At 47.8% G+C, this 23929-nt stretch overlaps 6 protein-coding genes across 6 annotated transcripts; 5 read left to right on the plus strand and 1 right to left on the minus strand.

The window, feature by feature from the left end:
• Positions 1 to 3030: 3030 nt before the first annotated feature.
• Positions 3031 to 5421, plus strand: GGS22DRAFT_166489 (serine protease 2). Its single transcript, XM_047961860.1, has 2 exons — positions 3031 to 3710; positions 3831 to 5421. The coding sequence occupies exons 1-2, from the start codon at positions 3327 to 3329 to the stop codon at positions 5037 to 5039; spliced, it is 1593 nt and encodes a 530-aa protein (XP_047817787.1). The 5' UTR covers positions 3031 to 3326; the 3' UTR covers positions 5040 to 5421.
• Positions 5422 to 6622: 1201 nt separating this feature from the next.
• Positions 6623 to 9960, plus strand: GGS22DRAFT_195086 (uncharacterized protein). Its single transcript, XM_047965614.1, has one exon. The coding sequence runs from the start codon at positions 6633 to 6635 to the stop codon at positions 9876 to 9878; it is 3246 nt and encodes a 1081-aa protein (XP_047817788.1). The 5' UTR covers positions 6623 to 6632; the 3' UTR covers positions 9879 to 9960.
• A 1855-nt stretch (positions 9961 to 11815) lies between these two features.
• GGS22DRAFT_180473 (P-loop containing nucleoside triphosphate hydrolase protein) lies at positions 11816 to 15549 on the plus strand (the record flags this gene model as incomplete). The annotated part of the gene is made up of 11 exons (XM_047963771.1): positions 11816 to 11902; positions 11955 to 12627; positions 13007 to 13126; positions 13160 to 13195; positions 13229 to 13260; positions 13291 to 13445; positions 13476 to 13710; positions 13744 to 13970; positions 14004 to 14059; positions 14090 to 15148; positions 15455 to 15549. 11 exons carry the CDS (start codon positions 11816 to 11818, stop codon positions 15547 to 15549), a joined length of 2775 nt encoding a protein of 924 aa, XP_047817789.1.
• A 1077-nt stretch (positions 15550 to 16626) lies between these two features.
• GGS22DRAFT_28108 (uncharacterized protein) lies at positions 16627 to 18445 on the plus strand. Its single transcript, XM_047966690.1, has 3 exons — positions 16627 to 17686; positions 17755 to 18076; positions 18133 to 18445. The coding sequence occupies exons 1-3, from the start codon at positions 17232 to 17234 to the stop codon at positions 18322 to 18324; spliced, it is 969 nt and encodes a 322-aa protein (XP_047817790.1). The 5' UTR covers positions 16627 to 17231; the 3' UTR covers positions 18325 to 18445.
• Positions 18446 to 18844: 399 nt separating this feature from the next.
• On the minus strand, positions 18845 to 19473 carry GGS22DRAFT_189922 (uncharacterized protein; the record flags this gene model as incomplete). The annotated part of the gene is made up of 2 exons (XM_047964920.1): positions 18845 to 19123; positions 19234 to 19473. The coding sequence occupies 2 exons, from the start codon at positions 19471 to 19473 to the stop codon at positions 18845 to 18847; spliced, it is 519 nt and encodes a 172-aa protein (XP_047817791.1).
• Positions 19474 to 20327: 854 nt separating this feature from the next.
• GGS22DRAFT_189923 (glycoside hydrolase family 3 protein) lies at positions 20328 to 22918 on the plus strand (the record flags this gene model as incomplete). Its single annotated transcript, XM_047964921.1, has 5 exons — positions 20328 to 20417; positions 20485 to 20541; positions 20602 to 20704; positions 20781 to 22329; positions 22399 to 22918. The coding sequence occupies 5 exons, from the start codon at positions 20328 to 20330 to the stop codon at positions 22916 to 22918; spliced, it is 2319 nt and encodes a 772-aa protein (XP_047817792.1).
• Between the last annotated feature and the right edge of the window lie 1011 nt (positions 22919 to 23929).

Raw genomic sequence — 23929 nt, forward strand, 5'->3', positions numbered from 1 at the left:
TATCTATCCTACCGAATTTATAGTTTCACCATCGTCTATGAAGTTCTACAAAACACAAAGACATTGTTGAGATATAAGAGGTTAAGGAAAATATTGAGGTTTTCACACGGGCAATTGACGCAAGGCTATATTTATAAATAGAATCAAAACAGGCTTAGATCCCATGGGTTAAGTTGCATCCTACCTGCGCCCTGCTGCAAAGAAACCGCCAATGACGTTCATTAGAGACATTCTAAGTAGTAGGCATCTAGAGATAGTTCACTATTCCATATCACACTCTCTACTCACAAACAAAAAGTTAAATAAGGATCGCGTTTTCTTATTACTACTTCCTAATAGATATAATAACTGTATCTGTGCAAATAACCCCGGAGATATGCTCAGTAAACGATATGTAACTGTCTATAGCCAAACCCCAAAATGGTTTCATAGCTGGAAGTACTTCTAAAAACACTTAATCGTCTACATTTATTAGATAGAAGGCATGTAAATAGGTAGTTATTATAATCGTTCCCCTAGAAGAGGGGTTTCTCCTGGCGGGAACCGCCACCACGGACACGCACCAAGCCAATGCAGGTCCTATACATCCGCTTTCCACAATGTGGAACCACAAACCTCTAGAATGGTTAAGCTAGGCTAGGTATGATCATACTTATGATGGATCCGACGAGAGTCTCAATGACGTGGACTAGAACCGCCAACATTAAATCCAGCGGTGTCGCAAGGAGCGAGTCCCGCTCGCGTTCACCGACTTACCCCTACCTTAACACATACTCACACCGTAGGTTCGTAGATGCCAGACGGCTAGCGCCGGATAACGCGCCCCGAATTCGACTCCATGCCAGCCGTGCCGTTGCCGTCGTGGGGATCTTTAGCACGGTATTCCGAAGCCAAGGCCGTACTGCACTACTACCGAGAGATCAAAATCTACACCACAACTGACTGATATCGTACCTTTACTCGAACTATCTTGCCATATGGGGGTAGCTCCTAAGAGTCATGTCCTATTTTGTTACGAGCTTTAAACAGTAGCATTGTGATCGGTTTTGTACGAAGCGAGATGTGGATTTAGTATATCCAGTTTCATCTTACATGAGTTGTACTTGTTTCTATTGTGTTGCGGACGACACGTCCTAGCGTATGAAGTATGTATGTATGCTGATTTGTAAATTTGGGAAATCCCTGACTCGTGACGATTCCCTATTGTTCTAGTAAGACAACGAGGCTTTTGTGTTGTGATACCTCTCAAGCATAGCTAGCTGCAGCTGACAGGTGCTCGAATAATTTTGAAATATTAAATTAAAGATGAATGCGAAAAGCTATCTGAACTGTTGAAATGACTAATTCGCTATCACAATGCCTTGATAAACAATATGATGGGAGCATGAGCATGACTGAGACATTCGGATTCATCATAAGTCAGGTGAGCATGCCATCCATGTCTTTTGGTCATGTTAAAAGGTTGGTGGTGTATTGCTCTTTACTTACCCCTGATATTAGATAATAGAAACAACAAACAATCCACATACGTAGGTATTCTATTTCAAATGATTTGGTAAAGATTTGACACTGTGATCGATGCATCTAGCTTATGAATTATGAAGATGATGTGTTGTTCATGCTAATTAAGTTGATTAAAAAGGAAAAGGGGAAGAGTTGTTGAGTCGAGTCGAATTAAGTTGGTCCGGAGTAGGACAGGCAAGAGAGCACGTGTCGTTGCGCCAAGAACAAGTTGCGAGTCAAGCAGGTGCAGCCTGGTTGCTGCTGATTCCGGGTCACTAATTTGAATTTGCAGGGCAATCAGGGCTAGCGGAAGGTTGAGTGGATAAAAGAGCTCCGAGGGAGCTACGAGGCTGGATATGGTGGGAATCAGTTGGAACAGGTCCCAGACCCAATCAAGCTTCTATCTTAATCCTAGCTCGATTGTGTCATACCATCGTTATCTGAGGTGAGCTTCCAAAGCAATCAGCACCAGCACCAGCGAACTGTCGCAAAATCAATATTGGAAGACGTGTGTTTACGAGTAAAGGCGTAATTATCTATACCGATAATCTTGATACTTTATATATGTATTCGCAACTTGATTGATTGATTTGTTTGATAGAATCCGCTGTCTATCAAGACAGACTTCGCACGATAGCTAGAGAACCCTTTGCGCCGGTGGCAACTCTGTAGCATCTGATTCTCAGGGTCCAAAGACTGCATGCATTGTAGGCAGCTCATACACGTATGAAGTATGTTGATAGGCTGTCTGGCAACCAAGGTTGATAAGATAGGTCCCGAGTGATGGGTGGCGTCCTTATCAATATCCAATTGCCTTCGTGTCTCAACAGATTCAATTTTGACCATACTCATTTAGGTGTTCATCGGCAACCGCGTGAACCGGAACCGATTAGGATGGTTTTAGTGCTGCCTTCATTCTCCATCTCGCCCATTCTCTATTATTCATTTGTATTGTACCTACCCAATTACATACTGTACGGAATACCTATCTCGTAAAATATCCTTTCCGATCATCTCACCTATCCGTCCCTGAACTTTGACATACATACCTAGTACTTTAATGCCTCTCGTAAGACAACTTAGATTGATGAGCAAAGTTGTAATTAGTACGTACGAAAACACCTTGGCACCATTAGAGGAAACATCCCACGTCATGAACAGACTAAATCAATGCATGTGAAACACAATATGCTCAATAAAGCAAAGTAAAGCGCCACTGCTTGATTGCCGTCTTTTAAGGTACTCGAGGGTACACAAAGTTCGGGGGGTTTCCACCAACATTAATGTTTACCTAACTTATTTAGGTTAGTGGAGAGGTCAGCCTGTCACGCTAGTCCATGTGGGTCCTAGCATTTCCGTCCTTATCTGGTTGGCCCGGCGGCTGTGTGCGTCACCTGCGCTTGCTCCACGCTGGGGAAGGCAACCATTGAACTAGAGTACCTCAATGTACATGGAATCTGGTACAGTCAGCTTGTACCTACAAACTCCACTATGAGCTCGGTGCATTGCTCATTGCTGTGGCAGCAGCCACCCTTTATCTCTTCCCGCTTTCGCTCTCATCGAGCTTTCTTCTCTTCTTCCTTTTCCTTCCTCATCTCTAGATCATCCAATCTTCCATCATCAATCACAAAGTAATCATCACCTTTGTGGCCTATTACCTCTGAGGCATCATTTGCTTGATTCCTCGGGTTTTCCCTTTCGCCTGGTGTTTTCTCCATTCCCTTTTCGAGTCGCAGGTAGACTTATCTTTCCCTCGTGCGAACCTCAAGTGTAGTATCTGTTATCGGGTGGTTACCATCTAACACCCATCACTCTCCATCAATATGAGGGGCTTCATCGCTCTTCTCTCCCTGGCAACTGCTGCCGCCGCAGCGCCATCGTTCAGTTACGAGACCATCCATCACGGCGCTGCTCCCGTCATCTCCTCTACCACTGCTGAAGAGGTTCCCAACTCATACATCGTCAAGTTCAAGAGCCACGTTTCCGAATCATCGGCAGCGGATCATCACTCTTGGGTCCAGAAGATCCACGGCGACCGTGAAGATGAGCGATTAGAGCTTCGAAAGCGAGGACAAATCCCTCTCATTGGCGACGTCGTTGACAGCTTCAAGGGTCTGAAGCACACTCTCAAGATCGGTACCGAATTCCTCGGTTACGCTGGTCACTTTGATGACAACACCATTGAAGAAGTCCGAAGACATCCTGATGTAAGCGCCTCATCCCATCAATATTTTTGCACGTCTCCTTTATTTTTAGGACAATGCATTGTGCCTATCTAACTCTTAAGTCATCATTTAATGAATATTCGCTAATGTCATCAATCACAGGTCGAGTTCATCGAGAAAGACTCAGTCGTCCACGCTCTTGTGGATGATGACGAGCCGGATCTAGAGAAGAATGCCCCTTGGGGTTTGGCCCGAATCTCTCACCGTAAACAACTCTCTTTTGGCACATACAACAAGTACCTGTACGCTGCTGAAGGTGGTGAGGGTGTTGATGTCTATGTCATCGACACTGGCACCAACATTGAGCATGTTGATTTCGAGGGACGTGCATCGTGGGGCAAGACCATTCCTACTGGTGATGAGGATGTCGACGGCAACGGTCACGGTACTCACTGCTCCGGTACCATCGCTGGTAAGAAGTATGGTGTTGCCAAGAAAGCCCATGTCAAGGCCGTCAAGGTCCTCCGATCGAACGGATCTGGCTCCATGTCCGATGTTATGAAGGGTGTTGAGTGGGCTGCTGAGTCACACTTGGAGGAGGTCGCAAAGGCCAAGAAGGGGTCGCGCAAGGGCTTCAAGGGTTCCGCTGCCAACATGTCTTTGGGTGGTGGCAAGTCTCCCTCTTTGGACCAGGCCGTCAATGCTGCTGTTTCCGCTGGTCTTCACTTTGCCGTTGCTGCCGGTAACGACAACGCTGATGCCTGCAAGTACTCTCCCGCTGCCGCTGATAAGGCTATCACTGTTGGTGCTAGTGCTCTTGATGATAGCCGTGCCTACTTCTCCAACTGGGGCAAGTGTGTTGACATCTTCGGCCCCGGTTTGAGCATCCAGTCGACCTGGATCGGCAGCAAGACTGCTATTAACACGATCTCTGGTACCTCCATGGCCTCGCCTCATATTGCCGGTCTTACCGCCTACTTCCTGTCCCTGCAACCTGCCTCTGACTCCGAATACGGCCTAGCTCAGATTACACCCGAGAAGCTGAAGACCAACATGGTTACCATCGCCACTAAGGGTGCTCTTTCTGACATTCCTAGCGACACCCCCAACCTGCTCGCCTGGAATGGTGGTGGTTTCTCCAACTACAGCCAAATCGTTTCGGAGGGTGGCTACGTCGCCGAGACCCCTGCTGAAGGTTCTCTCTCCATTGAGGAGCTTGAGAAGGCCATCGAGCACGACTTCAACGTTGTCTCCGGCACTGTTGTTAAGGGTGTCTCTTCCCTCTCTGGCAAGGCTGAGAAGCTCTCCAGCAAGATCCACGAGATCGTTGATGAAGAGCTTAAGCAGTTTTTCGAGGAGCTCCGTATGTAAGATGGCATAGATCGGTAATCCTGTCTGGCATGTAGTATTTATTAGACCTGGATGTTGGACGTCCGGCAAGTCTCCAATTGAGCATAGGTCATGAAGCGGTGTTTATTGGGCAATCGGCCACTTGGCCTATCTATACTTGTACACGATGCAATGGTCTTTCGGTAGCATGGTAACGTTTTATTAGGCCTCTCAGATAGTTATGGGTCGTATTGCAATCTTTTCATTGCCATCAGTGCTTAATACCTTAACTTATTTACTGTAATTCTTTGTGATTTACGCTGGCGACATGATGTTGCTGAGTGCGTCTTTCGAGCGTGTGACTGTCGTATGTAGTACCCAGTGCCCAGTACTAGGTAATTTCATAGTTCGGCCTACACTGCCGGGTCAAAAGTCTGAGTCCGTTTTGTTAAGCCTGAAGTCGCGCTAAACGGTGCCAAGCCACTATGCTAAATCGAGACAGTTTAGAGCTTCTACCACATAATGCCTGTCATCAGCTCTTTCTTAACTTCATACTTAAATAACTTACCGAATATATTCTCGTTTCGGCTGTAAGTGGTATTAATATGTAGCGATTGATTGCTTCAATAATATAAATTTAGTTGCATCCATTTTGAAGCATTACGGCCTGAGATATAGCATGTTGAACGAAAAGCTGCCCTTTTGTAACACTAATCGAAAAGGGTTGCAGTAAACTACTAAACTCTCGCCCTTCGAAACACTTTTAAGTAGTGCAACTTGGTTTATTTAAACGTATATAGCTTAAATATATCAATAAATTTAATTGTAAAAGATTCGACTTAGTATTCGTGAAGTTATTTAAGATATAAAGGTTTTAGAAGAGATTGACCGGGATGATGAGGCTACTGAAATACTAATCAATATTAGGAATAGTGGCTTGGCGTAACGTATATGTGACTTCAGGCTTAACAAAACGGACTCAAACTTTTGACCTGGCAGTGTACCTCGCGCTGCGTTTGGTAATATTTATATGCGCGTACCCGGTGCGCATATTGCGTTTGTAGTTGATATTTGATATTTGTCAAGTTGCTACTTCCAATGCTGGATAACTAAAGGTCGGTAGGTTCAATTATGATTTCGAACAGGCCACTTTCCCTTCACTTTAATCGAATGTAGCTGAAAGGTAGAAAGTACGATGCTTTTACATATATGCCATGCTCAACAGATGGTGTTTCCGTTTTTTTGACTATATTCCATACACAGAAGTCATATTTTATCGCGACTTCTAGCATTAAACCTTACATGTCCTCTCCCACTCCCCATCTCGGTTGTGTGAGGACATCTTGGATTAACTCCGTCATGTAACATACGTTGACCTTCATCTTCACATATTCCATCTTATCACATACATTCATCGTGATTCAGCCCTATCATTTCCAAAGAGGATCTCCTACGCTGAAAACGGTGGCTTTTGGTTAGATTATATTTGACATGAGCTTCTAAGGTGTCCCATCTTAGACATTGGATCCTCCAGTCTTTTGATTTCTCCCTGCACTAGGTAGACTTCATCGGCTGTCGTTTGGTTCTCTTTTTATTCCCATCATATTCATATTATCCAATTCAATTCCAAGCATTATGTATCATCGAAATAATACAAAGTTCAACTGCCTCGACCGTAGAAAGTCGACTTCTACTAGAAGCGTCCATCTAGAACATATTCGCCCTGAGATGGCTGAACATCATGCTCAGGCCGCAGCTATGCAGGCATTTACAAGGGCTAAGGAGCGTTCGTCTGTCGAGGCAACATTGTGGCCACCACCACGAAACAACGATTCGACCGACATTGATAGCTACGACGGTACTCCTGAAAGGGGCCGTACTGGCTCTGTCATTAGACGCCAACAAAGTGTTCGCTTCGTGCGGGACAGGGCTCCACGAAGTATGGAAGGTTGTATAGCCACCGATAATATGACGCTCGATTCCAACACGAATATCATGAAAGCAAGAGTTGGCATGGATATTATCGAGCCTCGACCAATGGCTAGTGCCTCCGCTGCGGGAATGGCTTCTGCCGCTAAAGGCACAGCAGGCGACTACATCAATGCTCTCTTCACGGGCCAAGAGTATTACACACCGGAAGATGACTTCGCATCAGCCCCTTCATCATATCGCAAGATTCGAAAATCTAGGTCAATGTTTACATGCTCGGAGGCAAGCGTGACCTCTAGAAACCAGGTCCGGACTCCTACTTCAGCGGCAGTAAGCCAATTACCTCCTTCATCAGTGAGCTCGGTGAACATGGGTGGAGAGGGCAGCATGCGCTCAGTAAGACTCAAAGCTCCGAAGTCTATGTCATTCTTGAGAGGACGTCGTGATCAACCAATGTTGTCCTTTAAGCGTCGTGGTAGCGTCCCTATCTCACCAATCATTGACGAGAGTGCTGGATATTCTGGCAATAAGGATAAGCCTACGAGATATCAGCCATCGTCTTTTCTTCGTTCGAAGTCTGGTAACACGGACAAATTCCTTAGAAAGAGCATGAGAGATATCAGCAATGACACCATACTAATCAATGGGAAAATACCGAAAGACGGCAGTTTGAGAAACCGAGCTCGGAAAGTGTCGAATAATTTCAAACATAAATTGAAAAGTTTGTTCAGTTTGGTTAAGGGGGATACTGATAAGGAGGCGTTCCCTCCTCAGCAAATTGAGGCGTCGAAATCACACATTACGGATGACGATTATATGAGAATTAACGAGTTCCAATTCGACTCCAGGAGCGATGACGCTGCCATTTCTCGTGTCCCATCCGGAGTACCATCCCTACATGCAGTTCCTTCATATCAGCAACTTCGTTCACGGCAGGGCAGCGTTGAGAGCCTCAGAAGTGAAAGACGAGCCTCTGATGAACGATCTAGAGTAACAAGCTGGTCGAATTCAGACACCAACACCATCAACACTCTGAGTAGTCGTAAGGGGGAATGGGAACGGCAGCGCCTATCTGTCATAAAAGAGAATGGCATGCATGTCTCTTCATCGTCGGCAAGATATCCCGGTGTTGCCCATTTCGCGAATATAAATACCAGTCCCCGCTCCTTACCGCCGCCCATACCAACACAGCCAGCAACGGTTAACAGCCAAAGGATATATTCAGCACTCATGAAGAGGCTAAATGATACGAACAAACATTCAAAGGAACACGAACTGAAGAAGAAAAAGAGTGTTGATGATTTTATCTCTGCGACAGTCGTACCCCTAAGAGGTAGCTCCCAACACTATGAAGGTCGAGGACCCAATTCACCATCAACTATCCGCCATGTCGTTTCCGATGGTCTATCTAACACATCGTCAACGAGAACGATTAAGAGAAAACCCGTTGCGAGTAGTAGAAAAGTTAAGCCAGAACCAAGTAAATCTCCCTCTCATGCCGAAAAAAGTCCAACAAAACCGGGAATCCCATCCTCAAAATCGATGCCGATAGGAGATGAATCCAGTAAGGCTATGGATATAGATTCTTGGAAAACTTCTATACCACGTATCGAAGAACCTACACCACCGGCAAGAACCCTGTCGACTCGAAGTTCGGCATTCTTCGCTAGTCCTACGTGTCATCTTTTCCGCACAAAAAGCCCATATAGACGTGCTCTTCAAGATTCAATCAGAACGGAGTCCCAAAACACACAACTTAGGTCCCCCGAATACAACCCTTGGATGCGTTCCCTAACCGGTCTTCAAATCCGGTGCCCAAGCACATGTGATTCCGAGATGGACGTGAAAATGCAGTATGCCGAAAGTGTGTATTCTTCTACGGAAGACTTAGGGGGATCTTCGATTAATCCATCAAGCGCGGTCGACAAATTCCCTAATCCTCCAAACAATAACCATGGGGATGCCACGATATTCCTTAGTCCCCCCGTCTACCGCCCAACACCACCTTCCATAACCAAACATAGGGTTACTTCATCCACAAGCTCTGTGGAATGGAAATCCTGGCTCTCTGCCAACGTCTCCAAACTCGAAGGCACGCCTGACCGCGTCAACGCCGGAGCCCTCCAGTATACAGTCCCGAGAACGATTGCGACAACCCGATCCTTAGGGCATGTCCGAGAAAAGGCACAAATCAATGGCGACGAGGACGAGGACGACGATCAGCCGCACTCGTCCTTCCACTTTCCCTCGAACATAGAAGTGTACAAGCCTACGCGTCCAGAACCAGATACCGCGCTCTCAACCATTGAACAAAACGCAATTCCTATCCTGCACACTACCCCACCGACTCAAACCCAGACCCAGGCCACAAGACCCGCTTTGCAGAAGAAAAAGAGCACATCTCCAATCCTACACGATAGCAACTATAAAGAAAATGAGGACCCCTCGCGCTTCACAGTGACGCAGATTAGGAACTCGCTGTGCGCCACGCCCTCACTAGGCAGCATGCAATCGCCTTCAATCCGGGACGCAAACCCTGCGTCTGAGCCGACCGTAAAGGGGCCATTTGACTCTATCCGTCGGAAAAGCCTCGCACACAAGGCGTCCACTAATACGCTCGCGGGCAATTCTACACATAAATTGGTAAGGCGACAACAGGGCTCTAACGCGAAGAAATACGTTACGCCGACGCCGAGCCCGGGACCTAAAGCTGCGGCAGACAAGATGGGTGGGTCAACGGGTTCGAGACGTAGGTTTATGCTAGCGACGACGAGGGGGGCGGAGAATGTCAGCCCGAAAGATGTTGAGGCTAGGAATTTTAGTGTTGATGCTGAGGAGACGGATTTAGGGGTCGGGCCTCAGACTATGGGGAGTAGGAAGATGGTAGATTTGTTCTTGAGTAGCAGGCGTAAGCGCATGACTAGTGATGAGGAGGGGAATGTATTTATGTGAGTTTTTCGTTACGGAGTGTTGGTGACGGTTGAACTTGGACTAAGTGCGATGTTTGAGTTGCTGTGGTTTGTTGTATGGAGTGGGTTATGGATAGGAGGTTATGGCATCGAGAAAGGGGGAAGGGATTTGAAGGCGCTATTAGGTTAATTCACTATCGTTTAGTTTAATGAGAAGAAATGTCTACCCAAAGCTTTTTGCTGGGTAGGCATGTAATTGTAATGAAAATTGATTGAAGAAAACCTTGGGATTGGGCCAACTCGGTCGTGTTAACGAACGGTCGATCGCTGGGTACCGGAGAACGGGTGCAACGCAGGTAGCCAGAGGCATGGACACCCTGACGATTCCAGTAAACTAACACTGAAGTAGAATATGAACAAGTTGAGGAAAATCCAGGATGTAACTCTAGTTTATTCTCAACATAAGTGAGTAGCTTCACTCTTTGAATGGCTATTATAGATACCATAGCTGTTGATTTATCTTAAATGATTTCGATAATATTTCTACATGGAGCACAGAGGATCACGATACCCAATCTTGAATATACGAGAACTTCTGCCACGGCGTTTTTGGGGGATGACAAGGCCACTGCAGCCATCATATATGGATACGGACCTCCGGGTGAGTGGGTAGCGAGGCGCTCTAGATTTAACATGATCTCGATTATCGAAATGCGGTAGAAATTCTATGGCGATGACGAAGAGATAATTCATTATGCCATCTCGTCTTATGCGGCTAGTGTGGTACCAGGTACCCAGTACGTAGGAGGTATCTGACTTTTTTTTCCTTTTTAATAACGTAGATGGGAAGGAAGACCGGCGAGAAATGCCATCTGCAGGTGAAATTTCTCGTGTTATCCACGAGACGGAATTATGAGTGGTACCCGCTGACGTTATCTCCGAATGAACCTCATAATTCTTACCCTTTAATCTAACAGGGGTAAGCAATATTGACAAACGAGTATTGATCAGCACATGGATGTTTGTTCTGCACTCACATTTTAGAAGGTGTCTGATCTTTGCTCACCAACCTCAGCTCTCTTGAAACAATGTCAAAGTTGCGGTGGAAAATTATTGACTGCGAAGCTAGTTCAAATGCTCTGTTGTAAGTAGTATTATAGTTCTTACAGCCTTAAAGAATGTACGTCAGCAGCTTGTGTTGGGGGATTGTTTACTATATAGGTAGGCAATGGCTAGGTACTGATGTGATTGGTAGGAATCCGTTCGATTTCCTCGAATCGTAATAGAAGCCGGATTACGATATCTATACAGCTGAGCCGATATTCCTGCAGGCTCGCCGATCCTTGTCTTGAATATTCCAATTAGATCTAAACAGTCAGGGCTGAGGATTACTTTTTTTTCCCTCTTTCTTTTTAAGATTGCGTTGAAGATTCCTTGAGAGCCTTCCTTCTACTCCGGATATCCGGCTGTGTGGTGGCAAATATGCAGCCGCCCGCCTCAATACGTTCGTCGAGCACACTAGGAATAACTGTGAACGAAGCCTAAGACAACAACTAAGTTTCTGAATATGCCTTCGTCATATCTCAGGGAGGCTCAAATTTAAGCTTCCCTCACAGAGAGCTCTTTGTCAGAACTACCGATTGGATGCCTGATGATTAGTTAGACCACAGTAACAATGGCTAGACAATATGCATACCCAGCATCGTTTCATCGCTTTCGGTTTCTGCTTCATGCTGCCTAAGCACTATACACTCGAGCCTTTGACTGGCTGCGATAACTTATCAAGTATACTTGCTCTCAGCCTCAGGAGAAGAAAGAATGATCAGAGACCGGCCTCCAGCCTAAATCATGCCTGATCACTTGTCGTAAGATTGCTCACCTTTATCCTATATATGGGTTCAACTCCATATATGTCGAAAAAGAGACAAAGTTTACTCATCCAAACCAACTCTTAAGGCCAGTAGACATTGTGTGTTCATCATGGCCCCCTTATTAAAATCTGATGTTGATAACGGTGAAGATGACTCTAGTTCACATTCGTCATCTATCTCATCTCCGTCGAAATATGTTCGTATAAACCCTAGGCATTCTTTCTCTGAAGCCCTCTAACTTTCTATAGCCCACTACTAAAACCGAACTTCTCGGACAAAAGCATGAGAGCGATGGGGCGCAACATGAACAAGGCGATTGTAAGAGAACTGTTAACTCGACAAATCCCGACACCATCCAACAAATAGGATGTCGCTCGATTCACCCTAGATTCCCCCGCCGATCTCGATCTGTGCCTAGCTATCCCAATCCCAGTCGCCCCAATAGTCTGACAACTATGATCGACGAAGTTAATGGCTTGAAGTCTCTCTCTCAGGCCTGGGAGAAGAAATATACCGTAGCGAATAACCTATCAGAATCAAGCACGACTAAAGGCCTAGAGGATGAGCCAGGATCTTTTCCCACAGAAGATGCTCTTGTGTTTCCATTCTTCCACTTAGACTATTCACACTTTATATACTACCAGTATATATTCCCGTTTTCTCACCTGGATCCTTGCATCTTTGAATTTGAGCCAGAAAATAAGAGGCGCCCCTCGCCACTTGTAAAGCTCATGAAAATGGTTGGGTTGGAAGAAGTGAAAAGGCATTTCTTATCCGTTAGAGACCGAGTCAAGGCAGCCCAAGCCCTCGAAAAAATGCCTCCGATCAGAAGCTTGGAACTGGACTTGATAATCACAGGGAGTTATGGAACGGGAAAAACGAGAATTGCAGGCATTTATATGGACTATCTCCTGTATCTCGGTATTAAAGAGCGGGAGCTAGTAGCGGTAAAATTAGGGGATGAAAACGGGTTTCGCGGGCTCTCCGTTAGTATCCACGGCGATTCTATTCCGCACATCTAGTTATTTTGCTAACTCACAACTCTAGAATCCAAGGTTTAATCGTAACTTGCCTATTCACCCAGAGCATGAATCTGATTACGGAAATTCTAGTCCTGGTTACGGTTCTGGCTATCCTCTCGCTATCAACCCCCGCTACGGCACGGGCCCTTTCCCCCCTCGCCCTCCCCCCCCTCCCCCCGGTCAATTTTGCCCCCCCAACCCCTACGGACGCGATAATTATTTCGGCCGTCCCCCCCCTTCCCAACCCTGGCACAACCCTGGCACTATACCCAACCCAGGCATCGACTGCCGCGGCGACTCTAACACGTCCAAAGCACGTAGTGAGGAGGACAAGGCTTACATTATCGATGTCAACGGAAGTGATCCTCTCAAGAGCATATTCGACAAGCCAAGTCCGTGTAATCATATTTCTCATCGACTTGACCTCAAAGACTACAACGAACGCGATCTACTCAAAATTTTGGTGCGTTTATTGAGGAGATATTCTCTCAAGGTCAAAGGGGGCTACGGCGCACAGTTCCTTCGCGTGTATGTCAGAAAGCTGGGATATAGAAGAGGCCAGGAGAAGTATCAGAATGTTCATACACTGCAAGATGAGATTCGGAAAATCCTGTGCCGCCAGGCTAAGCGTTTGGAGAAAGCGATTCAAGTGAAGACCAACATGGTTGTGCACATTACTGATCGAGCGTATGAACTAACGGAATCGGACTTTTTCGGGTCCCCTCCGACAGATATATACAGGGAAAGCGATGCATGGAAGAAACTCGAGAGGATGACTGGCATGGAGAAGATCAAGGACGCTATAAAAGGGCTGGTTTCCATGCGAAACATCAACTATGGCCGCGAAAGAGCCGGGGAGAAGCCCCTGAGAACCTCCCACAACTATGTTTTCCTTGGACCACCGGGGACTGGGAAAACAACTGTCGCATCGCTCTTTGGTCAGGTCATTGCAGGGCTCGGATTTATCGAAAATAGTACGGTAGTAATGAAGAAGCCCTCAGACTTTATTGGGAAGTGCATTGGGGATTCAGAGGCAACGACCCGAAAGATCCTAAGAGAAACGGAGGACAAGGTTCTTATTATTGATGAAGCACATATGTTTTACCTTAGCACCGAGTATAACAGCGACGGATCAGACATTTACCGGAAAGGTATCGTCGATACGATCGTGGCTCATGTCGACAACGAACCTGAGAGCAACCGATGTATAATCCTAACGGGATATCCGGATCGGATGAAAGAGTTTTACCGCAAAACTAATCCAGGTTTCCAAAGACGGTTCCCTCTGGAAGATGCGTTCGTGTTTGAAAACTACGATGCTAAAGCCTTAGGTGAAATTCTCGACATCATGCTTGTCCAAGATGGGATCGCAGCCACCGACGACGCGAAATCCGTTGCCATGGAAGTCCTTCAAAGAGAACGGGAACTCCCTAACTTTGGGAATGGAGGCGCGGTACGCAATCTCATCAGCCGGGCACTAGCCACATACAACAAACGTACACCGACAATTGCACCAGAACTTTGGAGTTCGGAGAATGAACAAAGCAAAATAGTTTTGGAGCCATACGACTTCGAGCCTGAGTACGATCGCGGACTTCGAACCCAGAAGGATTACCGCTCCCTCTTCAAAGACCTTGTCGGCTTTCAAGAGATAATCTCAGTCTTCGAGGGATACCAGACAATGACAGCGAACATGATCCAATACGGCCTCGACCCACGCGAAGAAGTCCCATTTAGCTTCGTCTTTAAAGGACCCCCAGGCACGGGGAAGACCACGACCGCGCGGGCTTTAGGCCATATCTACTACAGCATGGGGTTCCTCTGCACTACCGAAGTGGTGGATTGTTCGGTGACTGACCTCGTCGGAACCGCAGTCGGGCACACAGGACCAAAAGTGCAGAACCTGCTCGAGAAAGCTCTAGGTAAAGTCCTGTTCATCGACGAAGCGTATCGCATGGGCCAGACAATCAACTCAGGCGGGTTCAAACAGGAAGCAGTCGGTGAGCTAGTAGACTGTATGACAAAAGAGAAGTTCGCGCATAAACTAGTCATTGTTCTCGCCGGCTACGAAGGCGATATGGACAAGCTCATGGCTATGAACGAGGGAATGCGCGGCAGGTTCACGGAGATGGTGTTCCCGAACATGAGACCAACGGACTGTCTCCGTCTCCTGCAGAAGAAGCTGGATGGCAAAAAGATCAAGATCGTTAGCCTGGAGAAGCAGGGGGTACAAGATAAGATCATCAGCCTGTTTGAGAGTCTCAGTAAGACGAAGGCGTGGGCGAATGCGCGGGATGTGGAGTCTATCTCCAAGCGCCTTGTTCGCCATGTGTTCATGAGCAAGGTGTTCGCCGGGGAACATGTGGAACTCCCCCCTGAAGAAATCGTTACTGTCTTGAGTCAACTTCTTCGTGAACGGGGTGGATTGGCTAGGCCTTCTCCTGCTATCTTCGTATGCCCAAACTGATCTCTCTCCTTATGCAAGAGGTAGACATCCTCGGTTGTACCGGCGCCAAGGTGGATCTATCCCCTGAGCTGGCAGATGGGTCATAGTAATACCCTTGTAAGTGGGATACACGACATAGAAAGTTGGATAGATCGTGTTACATCCGATTGACCAATTGTATTTCTTGATTCTTGATGCTACTTACATAGTATATCGATAATTAAGAAATTCTCCCCATAATAAAGAATAGGTAATAACGTGTTATACTGGTGATCTGTAGCTACATTTGTTAATAGCCAAAGAGATAGAAGGTCCCGCGCATCTGCCGGATTCAAACTAGCACTGCCCGCGGTTAACATCGATGGCGTGTTTTGAGAAGCGCCAAATAGCTAGCTTGAGAGCTGGTGAAGACACTAAACTTAAACTCGACATGGCCTGGAGAGAAAGCATTGCTCTTCAAATCCTTCGTGTGTAGCTCCAAGCGCTATGATCTCGAAGGATTCATGGTGGCGAACGCATGTGGTAATGAGTGAAGACAGCACCTAATGTGAATGCTACATCGCTAAATTCGTGCACATGGTGTAAACACACCTGCCAAATGCGGCGGAGCGGATCCTGAAACTCGTCAGTTTTGAGGTCGGCTGGGAAATGAATAAATGAAATTAGGTAGATGGGAGCATCTTTGACGATGTCTTGCGTTCGATGAACAGCAGGTATTAGACAGATAGCCTAACTGACAGATTCCTGACAAAGAGGATTCTTAGACGAGTTGACCGGCTTGAATAGCTGAGATCCTTCACTCGGAACATTCTGTTCCAGTCCACTATTTAGACGTTCGAAACAAATGGATATGATGGCCCGTGCTGAGCGCCACCAAGGTTAGTGATATCGAGGACCCGCCCCTCTTCAAAATAGCTAGACGGTTAGACGATTCCTCCACCTTCAACTTCCAAGCTCTAAGGTCCAAGGTTGTGAAGTAGCTGGGAATTAGGCGAGACAATCTAGTAGCAACTTGAGGGCATGCGATCCTTTTGATATCATTTTCTACTTGTCTCTATCGAGCATCGACGTCTCATTTAGACTCGATCGAGGAATAGTCTGGTGTGACGTTGTTTATCTGCTGGATAGATACGCCGTAAAGCTGTATTAACACTCTTATCTTCTCATAGACGAGATATGCGTGAGGTGCAGGTTTCATAATTCTCGTTGCCTATCCGAAAGAGCCAATCTTGAAATGGTTTGAAGGAGGGAATGGAATCCCCCAAAAAGAAACTATCTCGAAGGATTCGTGATGGATTTCTACCGCGCCATTGGCTCGTTAAGATCGCCTATCCGCACGTGGTGTTACATCAACGAGAGCTACGTACAGACGAGCGGAACCATTCCCGTGCGAATTTGGTTAGATCGACGGAGATCTCTACGCCGGACCAAGATTTCTTTGTGAGACACCACCAGCTCCGCCCTGCCCTGGCTAAATTGGACGATGGAATGTAACCCGTAAGTCAGCCAGCCCGATCGATCAGCCATGAACCACGTTCTCACCGTCGCATGGATGTGCCTGGCAGGTCCCGTTACATAGGGTATTCGATAGATCCGACCGGCTTCAAGCTTGGGCTGTGCCTCACACCAGCGTCTCCCCTGCAGGTCTCGGCCTGAACTTCGTCGTCGTACCGCCACTGTTCTTGACCAAGGGAGTTATTTTAGCACACGTACTTGGCCACATTCGGAATTTCGTTTCGATTAGGAGTCGCAGTGTCACCTATCAGAAACATAACGAGATGAGTGGCGACCGCCAGGGCATACGGAGCTGGAAGTGGGATATGCGTGCACTGCGGGATTTCCTCTTCCCCCATATATGATGTGCATTGCTCCTCTCCCCCCCTCGACATGCCCACAGGCCCGGCTCTAGATTTTCTTCTTTCTGATCTCCCCCCATTCTACTACTTGTTCCCACGTGGGATCATGGATGAGACGACGTGCGTGTGCAATATTATAACTACTGCGTAGAATCACAACACCTATGACTAGGACAGCATCTTCCTAGCTGAAGAGCCTCGATGGAAGACGATTCGAGTTTCCGGTACCGGGTGAACTACAGCGAGAACATTGCGCCCAAGTACCCGGCGGGATTTCACGATGGCCTCGAGGTCGTCCCTCACGCCACGCCGGTGTACCCCTTACCGGCGCGCGCTCCGAACCATGTGATTGGGAATAGTCCGGAAGCGGAAGAAGAGAAGTGGTCTCCGAGTTCGAGAGGGTGGACCGATGTGCCTGGGTCGGCAGCAACGTCAGCACCGTTACCACCATTACCGCCACTACCACGGTCGCCGTCGTCGGATGTAGAAAGTCATAAAGAGAAGAAGGAGAAGCGACGGGTGCTGGGGCTTACCGTTCCGCTGTTTTGGACGCTGGTCGTGATTGTGTTTATTATTCTCGCAGCGGCCCTTGGAGGCGGCATAGGGGGTGGTTTAAAGGCGCAGGAATCGCAGAAGCTCACTAACAATGCCTCGAGGTTCGTCTTACCGCATGATGCTTATTGTATCTTGATGCCATATTTTCATTTACTAAATATATAAACAGCGATACTGCAACAAATGGGACATCACCCTCATCTTCATCATCAGGTGGCTCAACACCTACATCTTCACAACCCGCGGCAACAACGACGGTAACATCGACGGGTCCTTTACCCTCAGATGGCGGGTGCCCGTTAATCAACGGCCAGACGTATACACCATATGCCGTAGATGGGAATGCGATCCCGTTATTGCCAGGGAAGGAGGGGCAGCAATTCAAACAGCAGTGCTACACGAACTACGTCTCGTCTGCGACAACACAGGCACATGATATTCTTAAGATATACATGCCGACGCTAGAGAACTGCATTATGGCCTGCGCAGAGGTGAGTTTCCATCACATCCGACGAACGAATAAACTAGTACTAACACCAATCCCCAGTACAACGCAGCGTACGCCGCGAACCTAGCGAATAACACCGGTGTCGGCGGCGGTTTTTGCATGGGCGTAACGCTGAAAAAAGTCAACGCCGGATTCTGCTATTTAAAGAACAGCACCGCTACTAATGACACGATGGGACACCCGGATATATATTCTAGCGCTGTGCTGCTTAACCTTGATACTTCTACTTAGGCGTCTTTTGGCTTCATCTTGAGGGTGGCTGGGTTTGATAAGGCGTATATTATGAGATATCCAGAGCCTTGTATCGTAAAGTCCTTGTATTAAAAATCGAATTTATGGTAAAACTTGTGAATTTACTGGGATGATGAGTTATGTGTTGACATTGATTTCGGGTTTCGTCGTGTGTAAATCACGCTGATTCTTTTATTGACACCTAAGTACTAGGTAAGTTAACTGACGGCTCATTCGAAGGGTAATACTACATTAATTCAGAGAGTAGGTAGGTAAATTCTATTTCATACCAAGTTTAAAGAACGACTTTGGAAGCTAATCATACAGGCGCATCATTACCTTGGGTTTTTGACCTTCTATCATGAGCCGTTCCCAGTTTCACTTACACAGCCCACCCCCAACTACCGTCTAATCCTCTATTCCTCTTTCGCACAAGCCACCACCTCATCTATCCGATTAACTAATCGTCGCAGATGAATTAACATACATACATCCACTCATCCTTCGTACCATCATAACCTTAAGATCGGTTCTGGTCCTGACTTTTGCTGAGCTCACTCTGAGCTGTTGCTGTTGGTCCTCCCTTGACACGAGCGCCGCCGGTAATCAGCTTCTCGCCTTCGGTGATGTCGTGCAGGGCCTGGGCGTTGATGGGTTCGCCGGCATGGCGCTGTGCCTGTGCTGTGGGACCACCTTTCACGGGCTCCGATTTGCCTGTGATCACCGCCTCCGCGGATGAGATCGCGGAGATGAGGTTCGGGTCTAGACGTCCCGTGTGCGAGGATACGGGGTTGGTTTTCTATGGTGGGGAGGTTAGAGAAGCCAGTTGACTATTTGACCGTGAGAACTACTGCATAGAGGTTCGTGATGATGGTATGGGGAGTTATGGGACTATATGCGGAGACCTACGGATGTTACGATGCTCTGAGCAAGAGCTGCGGGACCACCGTGGACGGGCACATCGCGGCTAGTGACGTGCTTCTCGCCCTGAGTGATGTCAGAGATGACTTGGCCTGTGATGGGCTCGTCGGCGTGCTTTTGTGCTTGAGCCGTGGGACCATCAGCCACAGGTCGGCTCTCACCCGTGAGCTTCTTCTCCTTGGCGACGATCTTGGAGATTACTTCTGGAGAGACGGTTCTGTCGCCCATGGTGAAGAACTTTTTAAGAACTGGTCGGTGAGTTGGAATAATAGGATTGGCGCTGGGTAGTCTAAAAGTCGTGGTGAGTACCTGTGAATTGAGACATAAAACTACGGTCAATGTTTGTGGAATGGTATCTAGTTTGGCGGAGAGCCTACCTGCAGAGTTGGGTGTGATTTGGGGAGATGGTTCTTTTGCCCTGATGAATCTGTGGATTTCCTAACAGTCAACTAAGAGAGGCTAGAAATTGTGGCGATTGAATTAAAGGGACTACAGAGTTTATCATCTATCACGAATGTCGATTGATCCGCTTGCAACTGTAGAGGTAGGTAGCAACTTCACATATCTAGTTTGATGATGATATCCATACCTCAGTGCTGTTTGAAGTCACAACTTTCAATGCTTATAATGCGGGTACTAGGGATACATATGATGTATGTAATAGGTAACTACCTAGTTTTCTAGGAAGTCACCACCAGTTTTGGTAGGCATAGTATGAGTTGTTTACCTAGCTACCTCCTATTCTGAGGACCCTGTCAACTGTAGTAACTCCAACTACATACCAAAAACCACCTGAGCACCAAGGCAGAAAGAGGCTCTTCAGGCTAAACAGTGTAGCCTTGACTTATAGATCGTAGGCTTTAGCCCCGGTACTCTTGTGACGGAAATAGTTTCTCCCCGCAATATTAATATGATTTGCATATTGGGGTCGCATCTAAGACCGTGCAGACCATTGTCCATCTTACCCGAGGTATTCTAGACTTCAGTCTGGCATATATATAAGACAAACGTAAGTACGGAAGCGGTTTCAATGCAATTGGGTTATTATAATATCGGAAAACCAAACATATCCGCGAGTAAAGATGGTTTATGGGGCTACTCTAAGCGTCATCGCACTTTTGGCCGCGAGGGGGGCGATCGCCAGGGACTTTCCAAATTGCCAATCTGGACCTGTAAGTACATTTTAAAGGGACCTCGTAGCACCTTTAGCACACGTACTATCGGCTCACGATGGGACAGCTTGCTTCAAATCAAGTATGCAACACGACACTTGACCCATGGTCTCGAGCAGCGGCGGTAAGGCCATCAACATTCATCCAATGCGAATTTCCCGCATTAATTGACCCCACGGTTTAGCTAGTAGCCCAATTCAGCAGCAGCGAAAAAATATCCAATTCATGGGATAACTCGCCAGGCGTCTCGCGCCTAGGTGTCCCATCATACGAATGGTGGAATGAGGGTAACCAAATCCAACCCCAACCCCAACCCCACTTAAAAAGGGGTAAGGGAAAACCAAACTAACCAATATCACCAAGCCCTCCACGGAGTCGCCCGCTCCCGCGGCGTCCAATTCGCGAACTCGGGAAACTTCAGCTACGCGACGTCCTTCCCACAGCCCATAACCATGGGCGCCGCCTTCGACATGCCGCTAATCCGATCCGTTGCCGAAACCACCAGTACCGAAGCGCGAGCCTTCAGTAACGCCGGGCGGTGCGGTCTGAACTTCTGGACGCCGAACATAAACCCCTTCCGAGACCCGCGCTGGGGTCGGGGGCAGGAAGTACCGTCGGAAGACCCGTACCACTTAAGCCAGTACGTGATGCAGCTGATCCCTGGTCTCCAGGGCGGGTTGAGCGCAGACCCGTATTATAAGCTCGCGGCGACGTGTAAGCATTACGCGGGCTACGATATGGAGAACTGGAAGGGAAACCGGAGATATGCATTCGATGCAAAGATCAGCAGTCAGGACCTTCAAGATTATTACCTCCAGCCGTTCCGCGCATGCATCCGCGACGCTAACGCTCAGTCCGCAATGTGCAGCTACAACGCCGTCAACGGCGTCCCAACATGCGCCGACCCCTGGCTTCTCGAGGATGTGCTACGCGGGCTATACGGATTCACTAGTGAAGACCGGTGGGTGACAGCCGATTGTGACGCGCTGCAAAACGTATGGACGGACCACCGGTACGGATCCTCGGCCGCGGGCGCCGCAGCCGCAAGTCTAAACGCCGGAACCGATCTCGATTGCGGTCAGTTTTGGCCTCAAAACCTGCCCTCAGCATATAATTCCAAGCTCTTCAACGACACGGTGCTAGACCGCTCGTTGATCCGACGTTACGCATCCATGGTGCGACTCGGTTGGTTCGATCCACCGGCCCAGCAGCCGTACCGCCAGATAGGGTGGGACTCGGTCGCGAAACCCGAAGCTAAAGAACTGGCCCTTCGCGCTGCACAGGAGGGCATAGTGCTGTTGAAGAATAACGGCAGCGCGCTGCCTCTCGCGGGGACTATTAAGAAAGTTGCCGTTATCGGACCTCTGGGCACTGCTACCACGCAAATGCAGGGGAACTACTATGGTATCGCGCAGAGCATTTCGACGGTGGTTTCGGCGTTCAAGGCTGCGGGGTACGATGTGACGAATGTGCAAGGGTGCGCTATTACGGGATCGACGAATTCGGGATTCGCTGCGGCTGTGAGCGCGGCGAAGGCGGCGGATGCCGTGGTGTTTGTTGGGGGCATCGATACGAGTATTGAAGCGGAGGACCGCGACCGCGAGCAAATTACTTGGCCCGGACAGCAGATACCCCTGATTAAACAGATAGCGGCCGGGAAGGGCGCGAAGCCTTTTGCGGTGGTGCAGATGGGAACTATGATCGATAGCTCGGAGATCGTCGCTGACGCGGGTGTCGATTCGCTATTGTGGGCAGGATATCCTGGACAAGATGGCGGCGCGGCAGTGGTAAGTATTTTGACTGGTGGAAAAGCGCCGGCCGGTAGATTGCCTGTGACGCAGTACCCGGCCGATTATGTCAACCAAGTCCCAATGACGAACATGAATTTACAGTCGGGTAGTGGGACCCCCGGGTAAGTGAATCTCCCCAATTTTAATTCTTCTCCGATACTCTCGAGGAAGTTTATTAAAAGTTCATGTAGCCGAACGTATAAATGGTACACCAAGGAGCCTGTGTTTCCATTTGGCCACGGTCTGCACTATACTGGCTTCAATGTATCATTGCCCGCGGATCTCCCTACTGCATTCTCAACCGCAGACCTCACATCGAATATTTCATTCACGAAGACTGGACCTGTTGCCTCAGGCAACTATCCCGACCTAGCGCCATTCACTTCGATTCCTGTATCAGTGGTGAACACAGGAAACGTCACGTCCGATTACGTCGTGCTAGCATTCCTGAAGGGAGAGTACGGGCCTGCGCCGTATCCGATTAAGAGCCTAGTGGCGTTTGATAGAATCCACGACATCAAACCGGGCGAGACTGGGACGTCGACATTAGATGTCACGCTAGGTGCGATTTCGCGGAGTGACGCGGAGGGTGGTTTGGCGTTATGGCCTGGGAAGTACACGCTGGTGCTGGATATTGATGACCGTGCGGCGTGGGATTTCGAGATCACAGGAGATCAAGTGGTTCTGGAGAAATTGCCGCCTAAGAAGTGAGCGTAAATATGTAGGTACGTCTCATGATAACACAAATATAATGTATGCGCGCTATAATGTGGTAGACAGTACAATTCACTAGGTGCCAGGTGATCTTGTCTACATAGTAGTCGTTGGTAAACAGGTGTGCGCTGGAGTTTACCCGGTCCTATATCGAGAAATAAGCGCTTATTGCATTCACGATGCAGGTAGAATATCGGCCAGAACTGCGCGAAGTATGTGAGTCAGGAACATAGGTGTCATTATGCTAGACGCCATAATTTCTCTGTCTTGTGGCGACAACTGGGCGCCGGTTGGTGTGATATGGGGACTATCGGGGATGATAGTCAGTTCTTGGAGGAGCTTTCCGGAGAAGTTTTCCTCTGGGGGACTCTCCGGAGCGGGACCTGATGTTGGAAGATAGATAGCTGGGAGATTAGAGAAGGATCCTACGCCTTCCTGTGAATTACTACCCCTCTCCCGTCCCAGATTGCCTTGGGAAGGCATATTCATGAGCAAGAATAGCGAGAATAGAAATGAGTAGGTATAAAAAGGAGCCGATGATGAAGTTCACAGCCTTTTCCTGCTGCCGCATGTGAAGGCTCAGAAGCACTAGGATGGATGGACGATAGTGCGGGAACTTAATCTTATTAGAATAACCCAACTAGTATTTAAAATACATAAAGAGATGGAAACCTTAGAAATTGTTGTTGTGCTCCTGGTCAATGATTAACTAGGATTCGAATCTCGATGTGATATGATGTGGCTTGGTTATGATGGTAAGGTGATGGTAAGGTAGGGGATCATATCATGAAATAAATCCAGGATGAAGTAGAGTAAGACGGCGCAATATTGAAGCGAACGTGCATGTCGATTGATCTACATGATAACATGCATAGGACATGTCTAAGTTTTGTTTGATCAATCCATCTGCGAGAAGACATTGTGAACGGTTAAAGGTTGTCAAGTTGCGACATTCAATCTTTAAAGATGAGGCAGCTGGTCCCATAATAACATAGCCACTATGCCATT

Source organism: Annulohypoxylon maeteangense, assembly GCF_022496945.1.
Source record: "Annulohypoxylon maeteangense strain CBS 123835 unplaced genomic scaffold GGS22scaffold_11, whole genome shotgun sequence".
Taxonomy (NCBI): Eukaryota; Fungi; Ascomycota; class Sordariomycetes; order Xylariales; family Hypoxylaceae; genus Annulohypoxylon; species Annulohypoxylon maeteangense.